Consider the following 20,276-nt stretch of genomic DNA (forward strand, 5'->3'; position numbering starts at 1 on the left):
TTCTGGCTACTCTGAAGTTCGCCATGTCTAAGCAGTATACCTTTTTTACGGAAAGTATTCAGTCCCCTAATAGTACGTCGAGTCTGGGACCAGAGCAGGGCGAGATATCCTCAGTCACACTACAAACGACCGACAACACCCCGAAGCCCGACTCGATGGCACCGCTAGATATGACCCCCTCCAAGGGCCCTGGTGAGACCGCCGCCGTCGATGAGCATCTACCCCTGATCCCCGCCATCCGCCGCTTCTCCAAGGTAACCGGGTACTGCCTCGCCATGTCCGTAGCCATCATCGGCTGGGGCTACGACCTCGTCGTCGTAGGCTCCATCGTCTCCGTTGACTCCTTCCTACGCGACTACGGCGACCTCTACGAAGGCGCCCTCATCATCCCCTCGACCTGGCTCTCCCTCTGGCTCGGCCTCCCGCCCGTCGGCTCCATCACCGGCTCCGCGCTAGGCGGCTGGCTCCAAGACCGCGTCGGCCGACGCATCAACCTCATGTTGGGCAGCGTCGTCTCCGCCGCCGCCGTCGCCATCATCTTCTTCTCGCACCTTCCGCCGAGGCAGATTGACTGCCGCGCCATGCTGACGGTCGGCCTCACGGTGCAGGGCCTCTCGGTCGGCATGATCAAGACCACGGCCATCACGTACGTGTCCGAGAACGCGCCGACGTGCCTGCGCGGGCCCGCCATGGCGCTCTTCCCGTCCGTCACGCTGCTGGGCCAGCTCATCGGCTCCATCGTCGTCTATGTAGTCAGCGGCGTCGAGGGCCAAACGGGGTACCTCGGAGCGTTCGGATCACAGTGGGCGCTCTCGATTGCACCCTTCGTCCTGGCTTGCGTCATGCCCGAGAGTCCGGCTTACCTGATCCGCAGGGGTTCGAGAAGCGGGCACTGAAGTCGGCGAAGGCGCTCTATGTGCCGAAGGTGGACCCTCAGGGGACGCTGGAGAGTATCCGCGTCGTCATCGAGGAGGAGCGTGCCATGGCGGCTCAGGCATCCTATCGGGCTTGCTTTCGAGGCACGAACTTGAGACGGACCCTGATCGTCATCCTGGCGCACGTCATGCCGACTCTGTTCGGCCTGGACCTGCTCTCCAGCGCGAGCTACTTCTTAAAGCTCCTCGGCCTATCCTCGAGCACGGCTCTGTTAATAATGATCGGCGGTGTCGTGGCGGGCATCATCTCCAACGGCCTGGGCATCTGGGTCGTCTCGCGCTTCCGGTGGCGGCGAATATCCCTACTATCCCTCAGTGCGGCCTTGGTATTGTGGACCGCATTTGCCATCTCCGGGTTCTGGCCGTCGGAGACCACGGCCTGGCTGGCCGTGGCGCTCATGCTCAGCGTCATCCTGGTGTGCGGGGTGGGCGTCTGGCCAGCGAGCTACGCCATCGCAGGCGAGACCAGCGCGTTGCTGCTGCGGTCGCCCACGCAAGGCCTCGGCGGCGTCATGGAACATTTGTTGTCCGCCGTCATGGCCATTGTGCTGCCGTACATCTACAACTCGGACGCGGGGAATTTGGGGGCCAAGACGGCGTTCGTGTACACGGGGCTGTGCGCGTTCGCCTTGGCCGCAACGTGGCTATGCGTGCCGGAGTTGAAGGGGCGGAGCATGATGCATATTGACCATATGTTCGAGATGAAATTGCCGACAAGGCAGTTTGGGCGCTGGGTTGAATAGACAATGACCTCTGCCTCTGGCTTGTGTGCGTGCACGCACATGGGCGCCGACGCTAGCTGTTCTGGACCGAGAAGGCTTTACGGTGCATTGAAAGGACCGTGCTGCATGTAAGTTTGAGATGTAACAACATTTGGTTGCTTAATTGGTCAATAGCAGGTTCAATATAATGTATCTTGATAGGCGGATCCTGAGTGTCATACTCTAACTGCAGGCTGCAAGACGAAGTAGGAAGAGCATTACAGCCAGTGGTAGTACCAAACTCGGTGTGATTACCGAATGCCAATCAGAGATATTTGACAGTACACCCTTCTGAGAAGGGGGAACACCATCAGAGTTGCACGTTCACCGCCATTCCTAGGCTGGCTACTGGGATGAAGCGGCAGGCAATGCTCGGCTCAGATAATTACTAAAGTCGCATCTGTCAAGACGACCGGGACCATCCCTTATAGAGACATATCTGGCGAAATCAGACAATCTTTCGCTTGAATAACAAACCCCCATCGCTTTTACCCAGGCTCCTTTTTATTTGCTTTATTCGCGTTGCTCTAATAAACAGCCACTGTCTCATCGCCCCAGTTATTGCTTCGTGGGACATCCGAATGGCGACCGGTGGTCTTGTTCGATGTGCCAACGATGCGAGAGATTTCAGTGGTTGGGATAACCATAAAGAGACGCTTCGGAGATTGTATCTGGTCGAGGGAAAGTCCCTGAAACAGGTGATAAGGGAAATGGAAAGCCACCATGGGTTTCCTAAAGTGGAGTAAGCATTCCACACAGCTAATCAGTTACAGCAGGCGTCTCTAACCCTTACCCAGGCCTTGCATATATGAAGTAGTCTTACGGGACTACTTTCAGTATCGCAAGAATCTCAGTTACAAACAGTGGCTTCTCGTCGACCGGGAATTAACGAACCAAATGCAACATGGACGGACATGCACAGTTCTGCTATGTGGTATGAAGATTAAACAAAGTCTTGTCACGAGAAAAGTCCAACGGGCGAGAAAAGAGTCTCTAAGGGGTTATCTCCGGATCAGTATGTCAACGTGATCGCACTTGATGCTCACAACTGCTAATACCTCAGTACCTAGGTAGCCAAGACCAGCTGCCTGGTTTTGTGAGAATCGTCGTATCAGGATCAGGGCAACCAAGCTTGAGCATGCCAATACCTCACTTGAAACCAGCCTTGAGCAAGGATCAGTGTGCTGTACCGAATCTAAGCATGGCAAAGATAGGTTCAAGCCTGCTCATGAATAAAAGCTCTGATCCGACTTCGGGCCGGATCCAGTCAGACTTTGGATACGTGATGAACTTTATCGACCATGTCTTGGACTACAAGGTTGAGGATGCATATGTTGAGATACAATCGACACTACCTTCAAAGCAGCTCATACATCATCTGCGAAAATACGGTAAGGTTTTTTATAAGCTCGTATTGCCAGTCTGTGCTTATACAAGTATCTAGTGGAGGAAACCCTTCATGTCCCATTAGAGACTGTGTATCGTCTCTGTTATACGGCGACCCAAAACTCCCATGGACCTTTTCAGGAGGAGACTTCGCACCTGCATCAATCATATCCGCATCCCCGAGTTTTGGGAAAGAACGATTCAATCGGAATCCTAGAGACTGCTTGCTTCAACTTGTCCAACGGGTTTGAAGATACAAATCACGCACATAGCACATACAGTCTGCTGGAATGGATCGGTAGATCTGCCGACGCTTCACTACTCAAAGACTTCTTCCGTCAAGAGAACCCGGCAGTGGCAGCTCTCTGGTGGGACCTGATGATGGGCCCGACGCAGATTCCCGAGCAGTATCTGACTCTCATCGAGGCGGGACTCGCAGTGAGAGGAGGCGAGTGGTTCCGATACGAATTCGACACCGACTTCTTCAACTTGGCCCTGGTGGGGGAGGCGAATCCTAGGGCCGAGCGGGCTTTGGATGTTTACATCACAACCACTCTCCTAAAGGGCCACTACACTGGGGAGATGAAAGCCTCCCTACACAGAGGGATTAAGGGGTTCTCAGAGTCTGAAGAATCATGGATGATCAGGGTCTGGGTCGAAGCACGAAAGCGGCTGGGTACCAACAATGCAGACTTGGAGGGTGAGTTTGGTCGCCATTTCTTCATCCAAGACTATCTGCAAGTGAACACCGTACTTTGGCTGTTGGAAGCAGGCGCGAGCGGAGATCCGGACTTCTTATGGGTTCCAACAATACGTCCACTCGTTTCAGACTGGTCAACGAAACCCCTTCCCCGTTTCACATGGAAGCGAATGCAATACCTATCCGGCCTCCATCAGCCACAAGCAAGTTCGGAGGAGCGCAGCACGTGGCTTCGGATAGCTTTGGTGGTTTGGTCGATATACAGCGCCGCGATGCAAGGCCCCGAACTCCTGGAAGAACAAATGCGGATGCTTTTTGACCGTATCTCACCAGCAGAACAAGACTTTGCATTGCAGATGACACTTTCCGAAGCGATCGGTATGAGGGATATCGGGATCGTGAGAACGCTCCTTGACTTTGGTGTTGATCCAAATACATCCCTGCTCCCAGTGTACGAAGTCATTGATAACGACACATGCCTGGGTGCTTTACCCAGGGCTGCTGGACTTCGCAATCACGAACTCGTTGCTATCCTCATTGAGTATGGTGTCGACCTGGAACGTCTGCGGCCTCTTGCGCTGCACCTTGCAGTGGCTACTACCGAACCGATAACAAACCACAGTGCAGCTAATCTTTGGAGCACTATCACGTTACTGCTACAAACAACAGCTGACAAAATGGCTGCCCCTCTGAACATCGACATTGACACTCTCCATCTCACTATGAGGGCCTTAGGTAGACTAGAGGCTGTTCACCCAATCAGCCCTCTCCTATACAATGCCATTTTGACGCGGCTATTCCCCTCTGATACACTAAGAGAGGCGATCAGGTTCAGCTGTAGTCTCGCGGCGGTCAAAGCCTTGACTTCTTCCGGCATGGAACCGAGGCCCAGCATGCTCTATGATGCGCTCCTGGCAAGGTCGATAGGTCGATATACTATCGTGAGGCTCTTACTCGATCATGATACAGGGCATGCCTTGGACCACGTGAACGTGCCATACCTGGAGGCAGCACTTCGAAGCACTGCAAATCTCGACCCGTCTATGGGCTCATCGTCCATTTCCGAATGGCGTGTGGAACAGAAACAGTCGCTGCGAATATTTCAAGATCTTCGCGGCCTGGGTGCACAAGTTCCGTCCAATCCGCAGCGTCTACTCTCTTTATTGCTAGTGCACAGAGCTCCCATATCCAGATTCAAAGAGATGGTGCAGGCCAGCTCCGGCTTTGGGGAACTAGGCAACGAATATTCGAATCTGGTGGTTTACTCTATAGCTCTGGGCGAGCCGAGGCCCGCCGAATGGCTCATCGAGAGGGGAGTCGATGTCAACGCGGGAATATATCGCAAACAAAGCGCTCTCTGGGCCGCCTGTGCCAACAACGCACCGGATTCGTTCATTCGACTGCTGCTCGAGAAAGGGGCCAAGGTGGAACCAGCTACAACAACCCCAGGTAGGACGCCTCTACAGATTGCTGCGTCCAAGGGATACATAGCAGTTGCCAGCCTACTCCTCAGCCATAATGCCCTGATCAATACCGAGTGCACAAGCTTGTGTGGCGAGCCCCTGCGGATGACGGCCCTCGACTGGGCGGCGACCATGGGTAGACTGGATATGGTACTGTTTCTCATGGAATGTGGCGGGCGGAGTGCATGCAGAGCGCTGACTGATTATGACGGAGCGTTCTGGCATGCACGCGGTCATCTTGGTGTTCTCAACTTCTTTGAGCGGTATACGAGGGTTTCTTTTGCCGTGGTGATGCCATCACTACGAAGGAAATTTCCCGATATGCTGGTATCAGACCAGAACATAATAGATCTGACGCGGTATGAGGATTGGAACTCTGAAACAAATTGGAATGCGGATGACTGGAGTTCCAAGGATGAATTCGAGGGGCGATGAAGTTGCGGAGTTCTACGCTCGAAGTACAAAAAGCAATCTACCGAACAATCTGGAATTAGCTCAGCCAGAAAAGGCTGGAAGCGGTGGGCCACGGATCCTAGGTATTCGGGGTGATAGAATGCAAGGAGCTGAACTTGAACTTTGACCCAGCTATGAATGTCGCATTGGTGCGCAAAGGTTGCGATGTCAGGGGCTTATCAATCGACGAGGTATGTCCATACACAACTGGTATGGCTCCCATCTAGTATTGGTCCATCGCCCAAAGTATATCTATAAAAAACGTTGTGCCTTGCACCATGTGCTATCTAATAATTGGTTGCTCAGGAAAGAGTGCTTCGGGAACCTCTGAGCCCAGCCCTTAAAATGTAAACTTTGCAAACAGTTTATCATTTTCTTCCCCGTTCTCTATAACAAGATCTAGACCAGTGGAGACATGAAGGATGGAGACCGACATGTCTTCTTTGTTATGATTGGAGCCACCTGAGACATTGGTCAGTTACCTAGCATGCTACGTTCCACCAGGTGTGCAAGACTGGAGAAGTAGGTTCCAACAACACATTTACTGCACAATGATCCCGTTGGTCCACGCTTTCTTCTGATGTCCAGAGAAGTCTTTGGAGTAACAAGAGGAGCACTTTAGAATAGTCAGGGTTAACCGAGAGTATGGTAAATGGAGCATACAAACGCAGCTGAAACGAAGTTCTCTAGGGCTTATATATCATGTTATTTCCTCTTGAATTTCATAACATACCAAGGCTGTCTTACAACCCTTCCACTACTTACAAACATTCAGCTTTTGGTTACTACAGATAGCAAAATGCCGCGAGGAGGCATACATGGCAGTGACGTGCCCTATCACCCGGGTGCGCACAATTCTACGCGTTCAGTACCATCAACGTCTTCGTCCTCGTCCGAATGGTCTTCTGACTCGCCATATGATGACAGCGATGAGGATCCAACTTGGGTCCCCGAACGATCAAAAGGCAAAACCGTGGGGACCCGCCGACAAACAGGAAAGGATTCCAAGAAGGACAGCTTAAAAAGGACTGTGGTACTAGACATACAAGCCGGTGTTTCTGGGAAGGATGATCAGATCTGGCCTGCCGAGACGCGAGAGCTCAAAGTGCGGTTCCTCGACGGTACCCCTGAGTACAAAAGACTTGTCAAGAAGCTGGTCACAGAGCAATACAATACGATCCCCATGCATCTCAGATTTGTATTTCTCAGATGGGAGGATACAAGCACCTCTGATATCCGCATTACCTTCTACACGGGCCAAAATAATAGCTATGTCGGCACTGATAATAGGGATATACCACAAGATCAACCCACCATGCAGATCAACATGAACCAATCCACATCTGCCTGGGTACAACACATTGTCTTGCACGAGTTTGGCCACGCGCTAGGCCTGAAGCACGAGCACCAGCATCCAGATTGCGATTTCCAATGGAACACGAGAAAACTGAAGGCGTCAGGAAGGACCCAGGAATACATCGACCGTAACTATGAGCAACTTTCGCGCGATTACCCGAAGATACTGACACCCTACGACAAAGAATCCATTATGCACTACAAAGTCAACAAAGGGGACGCAAGGAAATCAAGCAAGTACGTGCCGCTCACCACGGTGCTGTCGAGTGGTGACAAGAGCATTCTTTCGGAATTGTATCGTCCCACCCCAGATACCACCCCACATACCATCCCAGATACCACGAAGAAGGTCAATCATCGTCCCGGCTCATATAGACCGAGGAAATTCTTACTTCGCCCCGGCCCAAATAGACCGAGGAGATTCATACTTCGCCGCCCCGGCCCATATAGACCGAAGAAAATCATACTTCGCCCATCCCTGCTTGAAAGGGTATCTGAGCCGGTGACAACTGTCGCCAATCCCTCCACCCCGTTGTCACAATCGCTGAGTGACCGTGTCTCCGAGCTTAGAATTACAATGTCGCCGTTCCAGCCATCAGTCTTTGTCTCACGAGTTGCAAGACCCGAGGTGCAGGGCGGCATCAGTGAAGTCTCGAGCCGCGGCAGCACTGCTGCCAATGGCGACAGCTCTCTGAACATACCCGGGTCCAGAACAGTAGCCTTGAGAGAAAGCGAGACGGCATGGATAAGCGGCCCCGCACTCTTCGTTGTCAACGGCAATTGTGCCGTGATGGAAACCGGCACCGCTGAAGTCTCTGGACAGAGTTAGGGAACAGTTCCCGACCTTCGCGACAGAGTGTCATTCATTCAGTATTCTTTGCTTTGAGGTTGTGTTGCTGTTTCATCGAGGATACTTGTATCTGCAACGTGTCCATGGCGTGAAGGATTGCGATGCGAACACGGAAGTTAGGATAAGGTTAGGAGTGTATTACGGAGTACTTACTTCACGCTATCACCCTTGTTTGCGATGATTTTGTGGACCAGACTGTACTTCATACAGACGCAATCGACATGGTGGCTCCAAAGACCGGATAAGGGTTACGACAGATTACAAATGCCATGGCCTTGTACCTTCAACCTTGATCCATGGTATGTTGGTCAGGAAACGTGCGATGATTTGGCAGCTAGCAGTTCACCCCTTGAAAAGCAGGGCCGAAAGAAACGATCTAGGGGGTTGGCTTGTTGTATGAGAGAGGTCGGTAGATAGTGTAAACGAATCATGAACCCCTGAATGAATATTCCCCAGTCTCTGCAATCCTCCTAAGTGAATCGTAGCACGAATACGAGAAGCCCAACCTCAAGCGGCTATTAATGCTAGGGTATCACCCAGAAACTATCATACCCCGCGTCTGGTGGTGGGTTTTACTTCTGCCAGTTCGTCCTCTAAATCTCGTATATGTACCTCAAAGGTAGCACTAAGGCCAATTGACGTAAACCTTGTACATCGGACGGGCCAAAACTTCACTACCGAAACGGTCCATGGAGTTTGAGATTCAAGGGGAAACTCAGAATCCCAATAGGCGACAGAAGCCTTCAGAAATCTTCATCAAAGGAAACTTCGTATCTCATGGCAAGATAAATAATCACCATCGAACACAGTAATTTCTCTCGTGCATCGCGTACTTACGAACGCGGCACTTCTCTTTTTTTTTTTCTTTTGATTTGCCAACGAACAGATTGCATTCAACCCGATTGGCGACACTTCCATTACCACCGCAGCAACTACAATGCCACGAGAAAACGTCGTCCCCCTCATCCGCCAATCCCAGCCGATCCAACTCACCTGTGTCGTCAAATCAAACGACGTCCGCGGCCGCACCATCCTCATTACCGGCGGAGCCTCGGGCTTCGGCGCGAGCTTCGCGCGCCACTGGGCCACCCACGGCGCCCACGTCATCGTGGGCGACGTGAACGACAAAGCCGGCGAAGCCCTGGCCGCCGAGCTGCGCACCTTGGCGGGCGCGACGCCGCACCAGCACTACCGGCACTGCGACGTCACGTCTTGGGAGTCGCAGGTCGCCTTCTTCCGCGACGCGGTGGCGCTGAGCCCCCATGGTGGGCTTGATGCCGTTGTCGCGAACGCGGGGATCTCGGATACGGACTTTGCGTTCTGCAGGGCCCAGGAGAAGAAAGGGTCCAGGAACGACGACAACAGCAGCCCTGGTCCTAGCAAGCCCGATATGAAATGTCTGGATGTCAATCTTGTGGGTGCTGCTTACACGGCGCACCTAGCCATGTACTGGCTCTCGCGCAACCCGGGCAGCACCGCCCACGACTTGGGCAAGCCCCGTACGCCCGACGGACCTGAGCGCGACCGACACCTACTGCTAGTAGGCTCTGTCGCCTCGCTCTGGCCCGTGGCGCAGTCGACACAGTACACGATGAGCAAGCACGCCGTCATGGGTCTGTTCCGGTCCCTGCGCGGGATGGCCGGGTGGCAGTCCGGGGTGCGCGTCAACATGCTGTGCCCCTACATCATCGCGACGGGCATCGTCCCACCCATCGCGCGGATCGCGCTCGCGGGCGCCGCCGTGGGCACCGTCGACGCCGCGGTGGAGGCGGCGACACGCTTCATGGCCGACACGAGCATCGTCGGGCGCGCGCTCGTGGTCGGGCCCAAGGTGCGGGTCCGGGACGACGACGAGCAGAGGTACGAGGTGACGGAGCTGCTGCAGGGCCGTCCCGAGGACCCGGAGCAGCAGGAGGCGATGCGGAATGCGTGGGGGTTCGTCACTTCGTCGTGGGAGGTGTATGCGCACGACTACGAGTTGGTGGAGGTGGCGAATGGGAGGATTTTGAGGATGCTGAACCGGATTGAGGCTATGAGGGGGTGGGCTGGATGGATGAAGGATATTTTGGTCGCGGTGGGAATGATGTTGCGGTTGGTGAGGGATTGACGGGAATGGGATTACGTTAAAGAAAACCAAAGGACAAGAATTCAAAAAAAAGAAGAAAAAAAAAAAAAAAGAAAAAAAGGAAACAGAAAAGAGAGAGAGAGAGCGTGTGTGTGGTTTAGCCGGACGACCCCGTGTTTGTCGATGCAGGGGCGAAGATCCAATTCGATTTATCAAGGTGCACCTTTCTGCCTATGGCGCCGAATTCGACACCCGACACTCCGCAGTCTCACAGCATCATCGACCAGCTCGTCCATATACCTCAGGAAAAACACCGTACGGCGCCAAGCGCATCGATCGAAGCCATGGTCTGGGGTGTACTCTGTTGAAGACCTGCCAAACATGTCGCTGTTGAAGGTCGGGCGTGGGGTTGCGACCGACGCTTGCGTCTGAACAATCAACACCTGCGTCCACCACCGGCTCGCCGAAATGATGTACGCCAAGGGTAAGATAACTACTTCATTTTACGCCCCGTGCGAGAGGACTTGAGAACTAACTCGCGATGCTCAAGAGACAGATCAAAAGATGGCTCCATCAGCGAGTCCCGGTCGCCAGATTAATTATCTGCCACCCTACCGGGGGACCAAGCAGCTAGCTCAGCCGCTGTGCCCCGCTTGCCCCCATTGGCAGATTCGAGCAATGGGTTTACTGATTCTCATCCCCAGCTGTAGGCTTCTATTAGAGTCCGCCTGGGGTGTGTATTCCAACCTGTCTGGGTGCTATCTCCAACCTGCATTATGCAATGATTTTTTTCTCACGGGATGAACTGGGTGATAATGGACGACAGAGACGGCGGGGATGCTGAGATGGGCTTATCGATACGGGATCCGACATTTTCTCAGCCCCAGCGGGAAAAGCAGACCTCCAGATGTCCCTCCACGGCACAAGCGGGATCCAAAGACGCGCATCCGCAACCGCATCGCGTCTCCGCAGGAAGAACCATGGGGAACCTGTCCCGGGCCGACGGCGACCGCAATCTCGGATGAGGCGGAGAATGGGACGTGCGAGCATGACTAAGGGTGGCACTAGTCACTCCACGTTGAACGACCGTCTTCACGCTTCCTCGGTCAAGCATCCTGAGCGAACTTTTCTTCGTCGGACTCGTCGCCATTCTCCCTCTTTATCATCGTGTTGCGCCCCTGAACGTCAGAGTCATTCACCCCACAGTTGCCAAGCCTCAGCCAAGCCCTGCATCCGTTTCTTGGTCCAGCTAGGCCTTCAGCTCTACCTTCCAGCGCCGTAGTGGATCCCCACGCGGACCGCCTGCAGAAGGCCTGGAGCGTCGCACCCTTAGGGGGCGCATTCTAACGCATCAGCGACACGCTCGAGTCCATCCTTTCGCCATGGCCGACACCGTGCCAAAGAAGGGCGGCCTTCGGGCCTTGTTGGGGCTGCGATCAAGCAAAGAACCGGGCACACGGCGGAAGCTCACCAAGAGGAAGTCGACGATTGCGTTTGCCAGCCCCGACCCGGACAAGCTGGACTCAGCCAGCATCTCGACCCGGCGCAGCAGCATGGACTCGGTCAGCAGACTGCAACCAGCGAGCCCCCAGCACTTTCAACTAGCCAAGGCCCAGCGGGCGCCAACGCAACCTCGCCACCTGCTGGACAAGGACACCGGAGAGCGGAAGGATCTGACCGAGATGATGCACGCTCTCACGTATAGCGAGGACCTCGACGCAATCGACGAGGCGTACCACCACAGGGACTCCCTGGAGTACGACCCGTCCAAACCTGACGGCACTGCCATGCTGGCTTCTCTGTCTCCCGAACTATGGCTGCGCGTGGCCGGGTATCTGTCAGCGCTAGACGTGGCCAGACTCTCTTCTACATGCCGCACCATGTCGTCGCGATTGGGCTCTTTGCCGTGCCAGCTGCTCCGGGACCCGTCGAACCATTCCGACCGTCTCGACTTCCTGCTCGCCATGGACAGAAAGCTGCCCCGGCACCTGTTCTGCTTCCCCTGCGCCCAGTGGCATCTGCGGATCCAGCCGGGCTTCGAGAGCCTGAAGCCTCAGAATGTCCTGAACCCGTTATTCGAATGCCCCAATCGAAAAAACCACATGATCCCGCCGCCGCGAATACGCATCACCGAGGGGCGAACGCTCCCTTTCGCGTTCGTGCAGCTCGCGAAGCGGCACTGGGCCCTGGGACCCGAGTACGGCATCCCGCACCAATCCCTCGGGCGACGGTGGAAAGAGTCGTCGTTTCCCAACTGGGCGCACAGCACCGCATACCACATCACCGACCAGGGCCACGTCCTCATGCGCGTCACGTCGCAGGTCTTCGTCGAGGGCGGCCTGCCGGACGCCGCGAAGCGCAACCTGCTCTTCAGCCGGGAGGACTACACGCCCTACTTCAGTGTGTGCAGCCACTGGAAGGCCGGGGAGCTGACGTCGGTGCCCAAGTGCGCCCTGGACCACATCCCCGTCGAGGACTCCAGTGCTAACAAGCTGGACCTCAACCTCAAAACCCGGCTCGTCGCGGCGCCTGTGCCCCGGAAGCCGGCCGGCCTCATCCCCACCTGCGGCCACTGCAAGCCCATCCGCCGCTGCCCGCGCTGCCCCACCGAGTACCTGTTCGAGCTCAAGACGGCCGAGGACCGGAGCGTCGCGGCCGCCAACGGGCCCGGGCGCTTCCGGCTGGCCCTCACGGTCTCGCGCTGGAGCGACCTGGGGCCCGCGCGGCGGCCGGACGCCGACAGGGAGTGGGCGGCCATCTCCGGTACCTATAATGAGGACGACGATTACGATAGCTTCGCCGGGATGGGCAGGCGGTCGATCAACGGCACGTTTGAGGGAGCGTTTACGGATACCGTGCCTGGACGGCGGATCGTTTCGGCGAATCCTAAGAATGCGAAAGAAAACGAGATGGGAGGGAGGTGGTTCTAACCTCGGCGGCCACCGAGTAGGGATGGGGTCGCATCTGCGCTTTAGCTGGTCGTGCCTTGGTGCACGCTGAGATCACCTTAGAGCACGGGTGGTTCTGGATACTCGATATCAGCAAGAATTGCTGTCTGACATTGGCCAACAGCTGTTGGAATAGGCTGAAGGAATATATAATCTGGCGAATTGGTGATTTGTACACTAGGCGCCAGGTACTATCGGTCTCTCTTAGCGCCCAGCGCCGTGGAAGATTTCGGGTTTATCTTATCCTTTGGCCTCGTGCCCGACTTGGCCGTCCTCGAGCATTGTGCGGCGGCGGCAGGAGTGGCAGCCCAATCGAAAACGACGGCAATCATCGCTCGCAGCCGCTCGACCTCAACGTCCACGAAGACGTGGTCAGTGAGGCGCGGGGGCATCTTCAAGTCATGGCGGCGGTCGAGGTGGTGGCGCGCTACACTGGGACCTACTGGGGCGGGATCGGCGACGGCAGCGTCGCTGTAAATGTCACGAAAGACGAGCATGGCCTTAGGGTGTAGGAGTTCTGTGTGGGCGGGGCCGACGTACGCGCCGAGACAGCGCAGCAATTGGAGATCCACAGCATTGCCGAGCTGGACTTCCAGCTGTACCTTACTATTTTGCGCGCAGGAGGGGTTTGCCGCGATATCAGTTCGTGGTCGTGTTCCAGACTCGGAGCGCTCCCATCGGGATTGGTACACCAACGTGCACTACTTGGCAAGAAGTCAGTTCCGACCTTGGTTTTGGATACACATGCGCGTTCGATTTGACGTAGGGCGGCTTGAGAGTTGGGTAGTACTTCTAGTTGGGGTCACTGTCTGCAGAGAGCGGCGTGACCGGACACCTGGAGTCAATCATCCCACATATCAAATTGGTACATATCTGATCCAGCAAACTTTGGATTCTTTGTCTCTGCTGGCCTGTTGGTATGAGGCGAAGTCGATAGGGCTTTCTCGTTTTTACTTTTTCTTTTCGCAAGGCATAATGATGAGAATGGGGGTGCTTTCAGCACAGCCTGCAGTAGATAAATCCATTCGTTCACGTCCCAGTGGTGAAACACACGTGGCTGACTTTGCGAAAAACCCCTAATCTAAGGGCATTGATGTGTAACTGGGCTGTGTCGGCGAGAGCCTGACGAGGTGGCTTTGACCTGTAATTTGGACCGCCAGGTGCCCCGATCGCATCCCGCAAGTTCAGCGACGCAATCTTCGAGAGATTGGATCTCGGCTTCGCACTGCTTGATGGAGTCGGTGACAAGTTGAGACGGTGCTTGATGTTGCGATTGAGTCTTGACCACGGTAGCTTCGATGACGATGATCAGCTTGCGAAGCGATTCGTTGCGCTTTCGAGCTGACTCGAGCTCCTCTGCTCGGCACTTGAGGGCACTGTAACTTGTAGACTCAGCGACACAAGGCCGGCAGCTAGACCTGCCACAGACAACGGGTCCGCCATCGCGAATCGTCAGGGCGGGTATCTAGAAGTGTATTCTCAAAGATCAAAATGTGTGTAAATTAATTCTCAAGGGAAAAGAAAATCGTCGGTTTGCGTCAAGCAATTTGACCAGGCTCTGAGGAGGGGTAAATGGAGCGACATCACGCCAGGCTCTGTCTGCCTATTGCCGGCAGGCTGTGTCTTCGGGGTCCCGTTTTCGTAGCAAAAAGCTGCGATATGCCTTTGACCGTTCCAAGCTTCAACAACTTGACTCCCGGTTGTCCCAAGCAAATGAACTGCTTGGTACAGCGCTCCAAGCGCTAGACGTGTAAGCTAACATCCTTTCGCCGGATTGACTTACTCCTCTGATGAATGTTGAAACAGCGACGTGAGCCAATCCACACTCGAGAAGCTGGCAAATATCGAAATCGTGTCTCGCGATGTTTCCGCCGATATGCTAGCCACCCGATCCGAAGTCGCTTCACTCCACTCTCCTATCTCCCGTGTCGATAGCCGCTTATCAACGATCCAGACGACTGTCAGCCAGTTGGGTGACACCGTGGCAACGAGCCATCAAACCATAACATCACGCTTGGCTGACAGCACTTGTTCGGCTTGGGAGGATATCAATACAGCCATCTCCGTTTCCTCGAACCGACAGACAGCCCGACTTGACGCACATGACGAACGAGTGCGCGTCATCGAACACATGGTGCAGGGTCTGGTTCAATCCATCGATTACAGGGGCGACGTGCGGATAAGGCATCCCATGGCCCAGGCGCGGACTATTCATCGCTTTATTGAAAAGCCCTCGGTGACAAGAGAGCTTTGCGATGTCCTTGGCGGACCGGACACAGTTCTGAACGCATCAGCCTTGTCGCAGACAGAGACGCGGATACCGTGCAGCACAACAATGGAAGTGTCTGTGAAGGGTGTAAACGGCGACGACCCTGACAATGTCGATCTTCTTACTTGCATTTGCAATAAGAGAAAATTCACCAGCATCTCTCAGGTTGTGAAAAGGCTAGGTCCGTTCATTTGGTACAACAAAAGCCAATTGCATGGACATTGGCCTTCCTGCCTATTGGCTGGGATCGCAAGCAATCAACATCGCCGAGACCTTGGGGTCAAATACGATGGATTGTCCAGAGTTCTCAAAACTGGTGTCGTTCTATCCTTTACTTCAAGTTCCGGGGCAGGTGGGTGGAGTCTAAGCCCAAACATTAGCTTCCGCCCAACCGTCGATGAAGAACTGGATCCGGTCTTCCGTATCTTGAACTTGATTGATAGTTGCTTCCCTGTTTATTTGCGTGGTGAACTTGATGACCGAATGGATGAGTTTTTTTCCGCTTGCCAAACGAAGATTCTTCAAATGTTCCGGCACAAACGCTCTTCCCCATTTGCAACAAACTCAAAGAACCAATCAGTTGCACACATTCTAGCACAAACAGGTCGGTTCGTGGTCACCCCTGTCTTGAGTCTTTGCATATAATGAGTCCTATTAATATTACAATCGCTAACCTAAGCCTGCAACCTAGAAACTGTGATAGTAGAGTACCACATTTTACGATTACGAATCACATATTCAAAGAACTTTGGAAGGCTTTTATTGCTGTAGGCGTAAATGTGTTTACCTACGATATAACAGGTAAGTTTATATCGAGGTAAGGCTCCGCATTGATGTTCATATATGCTTCACACAGGAAATTCACCTCTCTCCATTGTATGTTGGAAATACAATGACGTTCACGAATATATGCGGCTGCTTTTACAAGAAGATACAGAAGGCAACCCAGCAATCGCACAAGGACATGACGCTTTTCTCCCCGATACTATCGAACCTTTGAGATTAGTGCTAGGACTTGCTGAAGGTACGACTTATTGAGTGTTTTCCTGGTCGTTGACTAGCTACTGAGACTTTTACAGCGTATGGATGCGGGCCACTAAGCCTCGCGATTCTCTCTAATAAGCCGAACCAGGTCCGTTACCTTCTTCAACGGTTTCCAGATATGATCAATGAACGAAATTTCGCTGGCCACACTCCATTTCACCTGGCTGTGGGTACTCCACACTGCTTACGGCTGGTAGCCATGGCTGCTGGGCGATCTAGCGATATTCTGAATCAGACGGATAGTCATGGGTCCACACCGTTGGATTCAGCAATAAGTTTAAGCAAGAAACATTGCAGCTCTAATCCTCGCGAAAGTAAATGCTCAAAATGTAGATGTGCTCATTCTGTTGCGATATTACTGCAGGCAGATTGCGCAGTAACTACATCTCAAATTTGGGTGATTCGCGACTCGTCGCGCCGCGCTATGAGACTATACGCACGTCATATGGCTGACCGTCGTTCTCGGTTAAAGCAATTCGCCCTCCAGTACCATTCAATATTGGAAGCCGAATGTTTCTGGATGGATGCCAACGAACTCCTCGACCGCCGAGCCTGTGATCTTGTGCAGATCCTGCTCAAACACAACATCACGATACCAAACGCTTTGAAACTTACGATCACCAAAGCCCAATCGGCTTTATGGATTTTCCGCGACTCGATTTATGAATGTTTGAACAAACCTCGGCAGGCGGACTTGTTTTGGCGCGCAGGATTTCAGAATTTGGATCACGTTATTGAACAATTGGGTCGTCAGCGGATCACCAAACCCCCATCTTACTTATCCTGGCTCGTTGAGCATGGCGCAACTACATTATGGCCTGTGTTCATAACTTCGGATGGCAGAGAGACACGACCGAGGCCCGATCCAGCTTCTATCCAACGTGTAGTCTGTATGCTTGGACTTTGGCTCGTCAGCGGAAGAAACGACACGCGGGAGTTGGAAGAAGCGACGACCCTGAACTCGAAATTCCTGCACCTAGATTTGGCTGATCAGTGCATTTGCCAATGTTCCACTGGGGGATGTACTCTATATCTGCATAACTGAACGTCCTTTTCGAAAATCATTTTTTCATTTTTGTTTCAGAGTTATTTTGTTATCCTCTTATCTGGTATTTCCGGACATTTTTCCCGGTGGTTCCTATTGGCTTTGCCAAAGCCACCATTAACTACCTGACGTTCCAGGCGTTAGGCGCAACCCACACCTGCTGTTTCAGAGGGGGAATGGCACGGGGCGGGGAACCGTTGGATGCTGAGGCAGCCGAGGAGGTTCAAGAAGAAGACAGGTTTATTTTGGAAGTCCACAGGAGGTTGGTCTTGGACTTCGAGCGCGAATTTTCCGCAACTGTCGAGATTTCGCCCCTCAATATCGGGCAATTCGAGAAGTTTTGGGGAGACTATTGGCTTGTTCGGATAGAGGAAGAATTGGCAGAGCTGAACAGAGACGTTATGTCCGAGGATGCTAAACACGCCGCGGAGGAGGTAGGTGTTATTTGGGATGTGGCAGAATCTGCGTCCTCCGGTGCGTCCTCTTTGGAGAGTAGTGATGACGAGCAGGAGACATGGGAGTATTGGTTTGATGAACTTGACAAGATTGTGCCCCCGGAGAACCATGAGATCGGGGAAATACGTCAGACTTGGTAACGAGACAAGGATGAGGGCGTCGAGACTGAGGCGTTGTGGATAACACTAGGAATATGGTGGCAATTTCTTATTCATTTTCATGATTCTGGGTTAACATGCAGGCGTTTGGTGACTTGGTGGACGTGTCTTTATTTGTGTAAAATTGGAACAACACTGTCACCCTGGAGGCAGCCGTTTTTCAAGTATATTTATGAGTTTTAGGGATTTGACTAGTCAACTAGTTCACGATAGCCTGAGATAGCACAGCCGAACTGTGCAGAGCTTCCATCCTGCAGAAGGCTCCTGGGACTACTCCCGATGCGGTGCACGGGACTAGTAAGTGTAGCACAGCTCGCCGTGGATGGTGTCCATGATCTCGCGAACCGTGATGTCCTTCGCTAAGCCGTTCATGGGCACGATGTCGTCGAGGCTGACCTCGCGGGCCTCGGCCTCGTTGAGGTGCGAGGCCACGCCGGTATAGTCTTCCAGCCGGCTGGCGTTCCTCTGCTGCCACTGCCACCAGAGGTGGTCGATCTGGCCGTGGTGCAGGAAGAACAGGGGCTCTGCGGGATTTCAATCTCTTCGTCAGCAAAGAACGAGCATGCACAAAAGCGAAGAACAAAGCAAAAATGGGTTTACATACTGTTCGGGGACGTGGTGGGGTTCATCTCGCCTCCGAGGCTGGCGTGGATCACGCCGTGCGGGCCTCCCTCGAGCGCGGTGTGGTAGACGGCGAAGTCGGCCGACTCCTGGACCTGGGCGACGCCCTCGGGCCCGAACGTGTGCGTCATCATCTCGAAGGCCTCGGGCTCCGAGATCTCGGACAGCTTGCGGAAGAGGCAGTGGCCGCCGTCGACCATCTTGGTGGGGCTGATGGCGAGGTACTCGGGCCGCAGGCCGGCGAAGGGGCCCTCGGTCACGCACTGGAGCTGCTTCTCGCCGTCGGGCGAGAGCTCCGTCTTCTCGGTGCTGCCGTCGCCGCCGAAGCCGGTCTCGGCGGACATAACGGCCGAGAGGCGGAGGCCGGCGGTGTCTTGGGTCCAGTCCCAGTAACTGAGGGGAGGGAGTGTCGGTCAGTGAGGGGGATTTGATGGGTTACGGGCGCCATTGTGGAAGAGGGGATACACACGTGCCGGGGTCTTCGTAGCCGCATTCACGCAGGGCGTTGAAGTAGACGTGGGTGAAGTATCTGTGCCAGGGGAGGAAAGGCGCGCCTCCGTGAACTATTGGGGGCATTAATATCAGTTAGCAACTCTCGAACAAAAAGAAAAAGGGGGTCGGATATCTGGCGTGCGGTCGGGACTGACTGTAGTCGTTGTAGTTGAAGTGCACGTTGGGGAAGTCGTCGTAGAGGCTGTTCTTGAGGCCCATCTTGGAAGGCTTCGTCTTGAGGCACAGGACGGCCTTGATGTAGCTCTGCTGGTCTGCAGCGCTCAGCTGGCGCCACTCGACCCTCTTGGCCGGGTTGGTGCAGGTGGTCTCTCGAGCCTGGCCGGCGGGCAGGGCGATGGCTGGGGCTGCGGTGCCAGCGGCCATGACATAGACAGGAACTTCATGGTTGGAAGAAAAGACAGCTGTCGATAGACGTTTAGATAGCGATGGAATTTCGTCGGGGGGTGAAAGAAGGAGCGAGCGTATGCTTGATTCGATCTAGAAATGAATGTGTTGGTGACGACAAATTATATTTAGCGAAAGAGAGACGCAAGCCCGATGTTATATAGACATCTACGCACTCCATCATCTGTATAATACATTACTAAACACAGATCATTTGTAGTTCTGACATTCCTTTGGCCCTGTACGCGGCGAAGGCACTCGGCCGATTTGAACGGCTATGCCTCCTAAATCCAGTAGCGGAGCCGTGGACGGACCGCGGTCGGAATAGTAAACGGGACCGGCCCGCTGGGTGGACTCGCAATCCGAGGTTGTCCCACTGAAAAGGGGATATTTTTGACAGGATATATGGTCCCCCGGCACTTGGTTCGGGTTCGGTTGCCGATAGCACGTGCTCCATGTGTTTCACATATGGCCCTGCCACAGCCCCACAAGAACGTTGCTTGTCGATACGAGGATGGGATGGGGGTTGAATCGCCGAAGGCGATTCGCGCCGCCTAGAAGGTGGTAGGTGGCTGAGCCTTTCGAGCTCGCACAACATACACCCTACCCCTTGAATTATTGTTATTGCATATACCCTTTACTAGGGCCCTTGTGTGTATATATTATGCGTTTTCGCTATATAAAAACTGAAACGTATAATCGTTGTAAGCATGATTTTTGGTGTAGTATTCACTCGATTTTTAGATTTCGACCGTAGCGTCGATGTACCTCCTCAGTTTGTACTTCATCCGAAGTGCGAAACGGCATCCACCATTTAACAATAATTCAAAGGGGAGGGTGTACACTCTAATCATTGAATTGCTGTTCTT

At 53.9% G+C, this 20,276-nt stretch overlaps 8 protein-coding genes across 8 annotated transcripts; 6 read left to right on the plus strand and 2 right to left on the minus strand.

Moving 5' to 3' along the window:
- Positions 1 to 23: 23 nt before the first annotated feature.
- Positions 24 to 1,678, plus strand: PG997_002705 (uncharacterized protein; the record flags this gene model as incomplete). The annotated part of the gene is made up of 2 exons (XM_066807020.1): positions 24 to 839; positions 875 to 1,678. 2 exons carry the CDS (start codon positions 24 to 26, stop codon positions 1,676 to 1,678), a joined length of 1,620 nt encoding a protein of 539 aa, XP_066670638.1.
- A 1,785-nt stretch (positions 1,679 to 3,463) lies between these two features.
- Positions 3,464 to 4,101, plus strand: PG997_002706 (uncharacterized protein; the record flags this gene model as incomplete). The annotated part of the gene is made up of 2 exons (XM_066807021.1): positions 3,464 to 3,782; positions 3,980 to 4,101. The coding sequence occupies 2 exons, from the start codon at positions 3,464 to 3,466 to the stop codon at positions 4,099 to 4,101; spliced, it is 441 nt and encodes a 146-aa protein (XP_066670639.1).
- An 883-nt stretch (positions 4,102 to 4,984) lies between these two features.
- PG997_002707 (uncharacterized protein) lies at positions 4,985 to 5,680 on the plus strand (the record flags this gene model as incomplete). Its single annotated transcript, XM_066807022.1, has 1 exon — positions 4,985 to 5,680. One exon carries the CDS (start codon positions 4,985 to 4,987, stop codon positions 5,678 to 5,680), a length of 696 nt encoding a protein of 231 aa, XP_066670640.1.
- An 817-nt stretch (positions 5,681 to 6,497) lies between these two features.
- On the plus strand, positions 6,498 to 7,883 carry PG997_002708 (uncharacterized protein; the record flags this gene model as incomplete). Its single annotated transcript, XM_066807023.1, has 1 exon — positions 6,498 to 7,883. One exon carries the CDS (start codon positions 6,498 to 6,500, stop codon positions 7,881 to 7,883), a length of 1,386 nt encoding a protein of 461 aa, XP_066670641.1.
- Positions 7,884 to 8,841: 958 nt separating this feature from the next.
- Positions 8,842 to 10,011, plus strand: PG997_002709 (uncharacterized protein; the record flags this gene model as incomplete). The annotated part of the gene is made up of 1 exon (XM_066807024.1): positions 8,842 to 10,011. One exon carries the CDS (start codon positions 8,842 to 8,844, stop codon positions 10,009 to 10,011), a length of 1,170 nt encoding a protein of 389 aa, XP_066670642.1.
- A 2,030-nt stretch (positions 10,012 to 12,041) lies between these two features.
- On the minus strand, positions 12,042 to 14,360 carry PG997_002710 (uncharacterized protein; the record flags this gene model as incomplete). The annotated part of the gene is made up of 5 exons (XM_066807025.1): positions 12,042 to 12,965; positions 13,030 to 13,054; positions 13,110 to 13,618; positions 14,059 to 14,293; positions 14,347 to 14,360. The coding sequence occupies 5 exons, from the start codon at positions 14,358 to 14,360 to the stop codon at positions 12,042 to 12,044; spliced, it is 1,707 nt and encodes a 568-aa protein (XP_066670643.1).
- A 3,091-nt stretch (positions 14,361 to 17,451) lies between these two features.
- Positions 17,452 to 17,871, plus strand: PG997_002711 (uncharacterized protein; the record flags this gene model as incomplete). Its single annotated transcript, XM_066807026.1, has 1 exon — positions 17,452 to 17,871. One exon carries the CDS (start codon positions 17,452 to 17,454, stop codon positions 17,869 to 17,871), a length of 420 nt encoding a protein of 139 aa, XP_066670644.1.
- Positions 17,872 to 18,183: 312 nt separating this feature from the next.
- Positions 18,184 to 19,386, minus strand: PG997_002712 (uncharacterized protein; the record flags this gene model as incomplete). Its single annotated transcript, XM_066807027.1, has 4 exons — positions 18,184 to 18,413; positions 18,494 to 18,903; positions 18,980 to 19,073; positions 19,158 to 19,386. 4 exons carry the CDS (start codon positions 19,384 to 19,386, stop codon positions 18,184 to 18,186), a joined length of 963 nt encoding a protein of 320 aa, XP_066670645.1.
- Between the last annotated feature and the right edge of the window lie 890 nt (positions 19,387 to 20,276).

This window comes from Apiospora hydei (assembly GCF_038363865.1).
Source record: "Apiospora hydei strain CBS 114990 chromosome Unknown utg000004l_segment0_segment0, whole genome shotgun sequence".
Classification (NCBI taxonomy): Eukaryota; Fungi; Ascomycota; class Sordariomycetes; order Amphisphaeriales; family Apiosporaceae; genus Apiospora; species Apiospora hydei.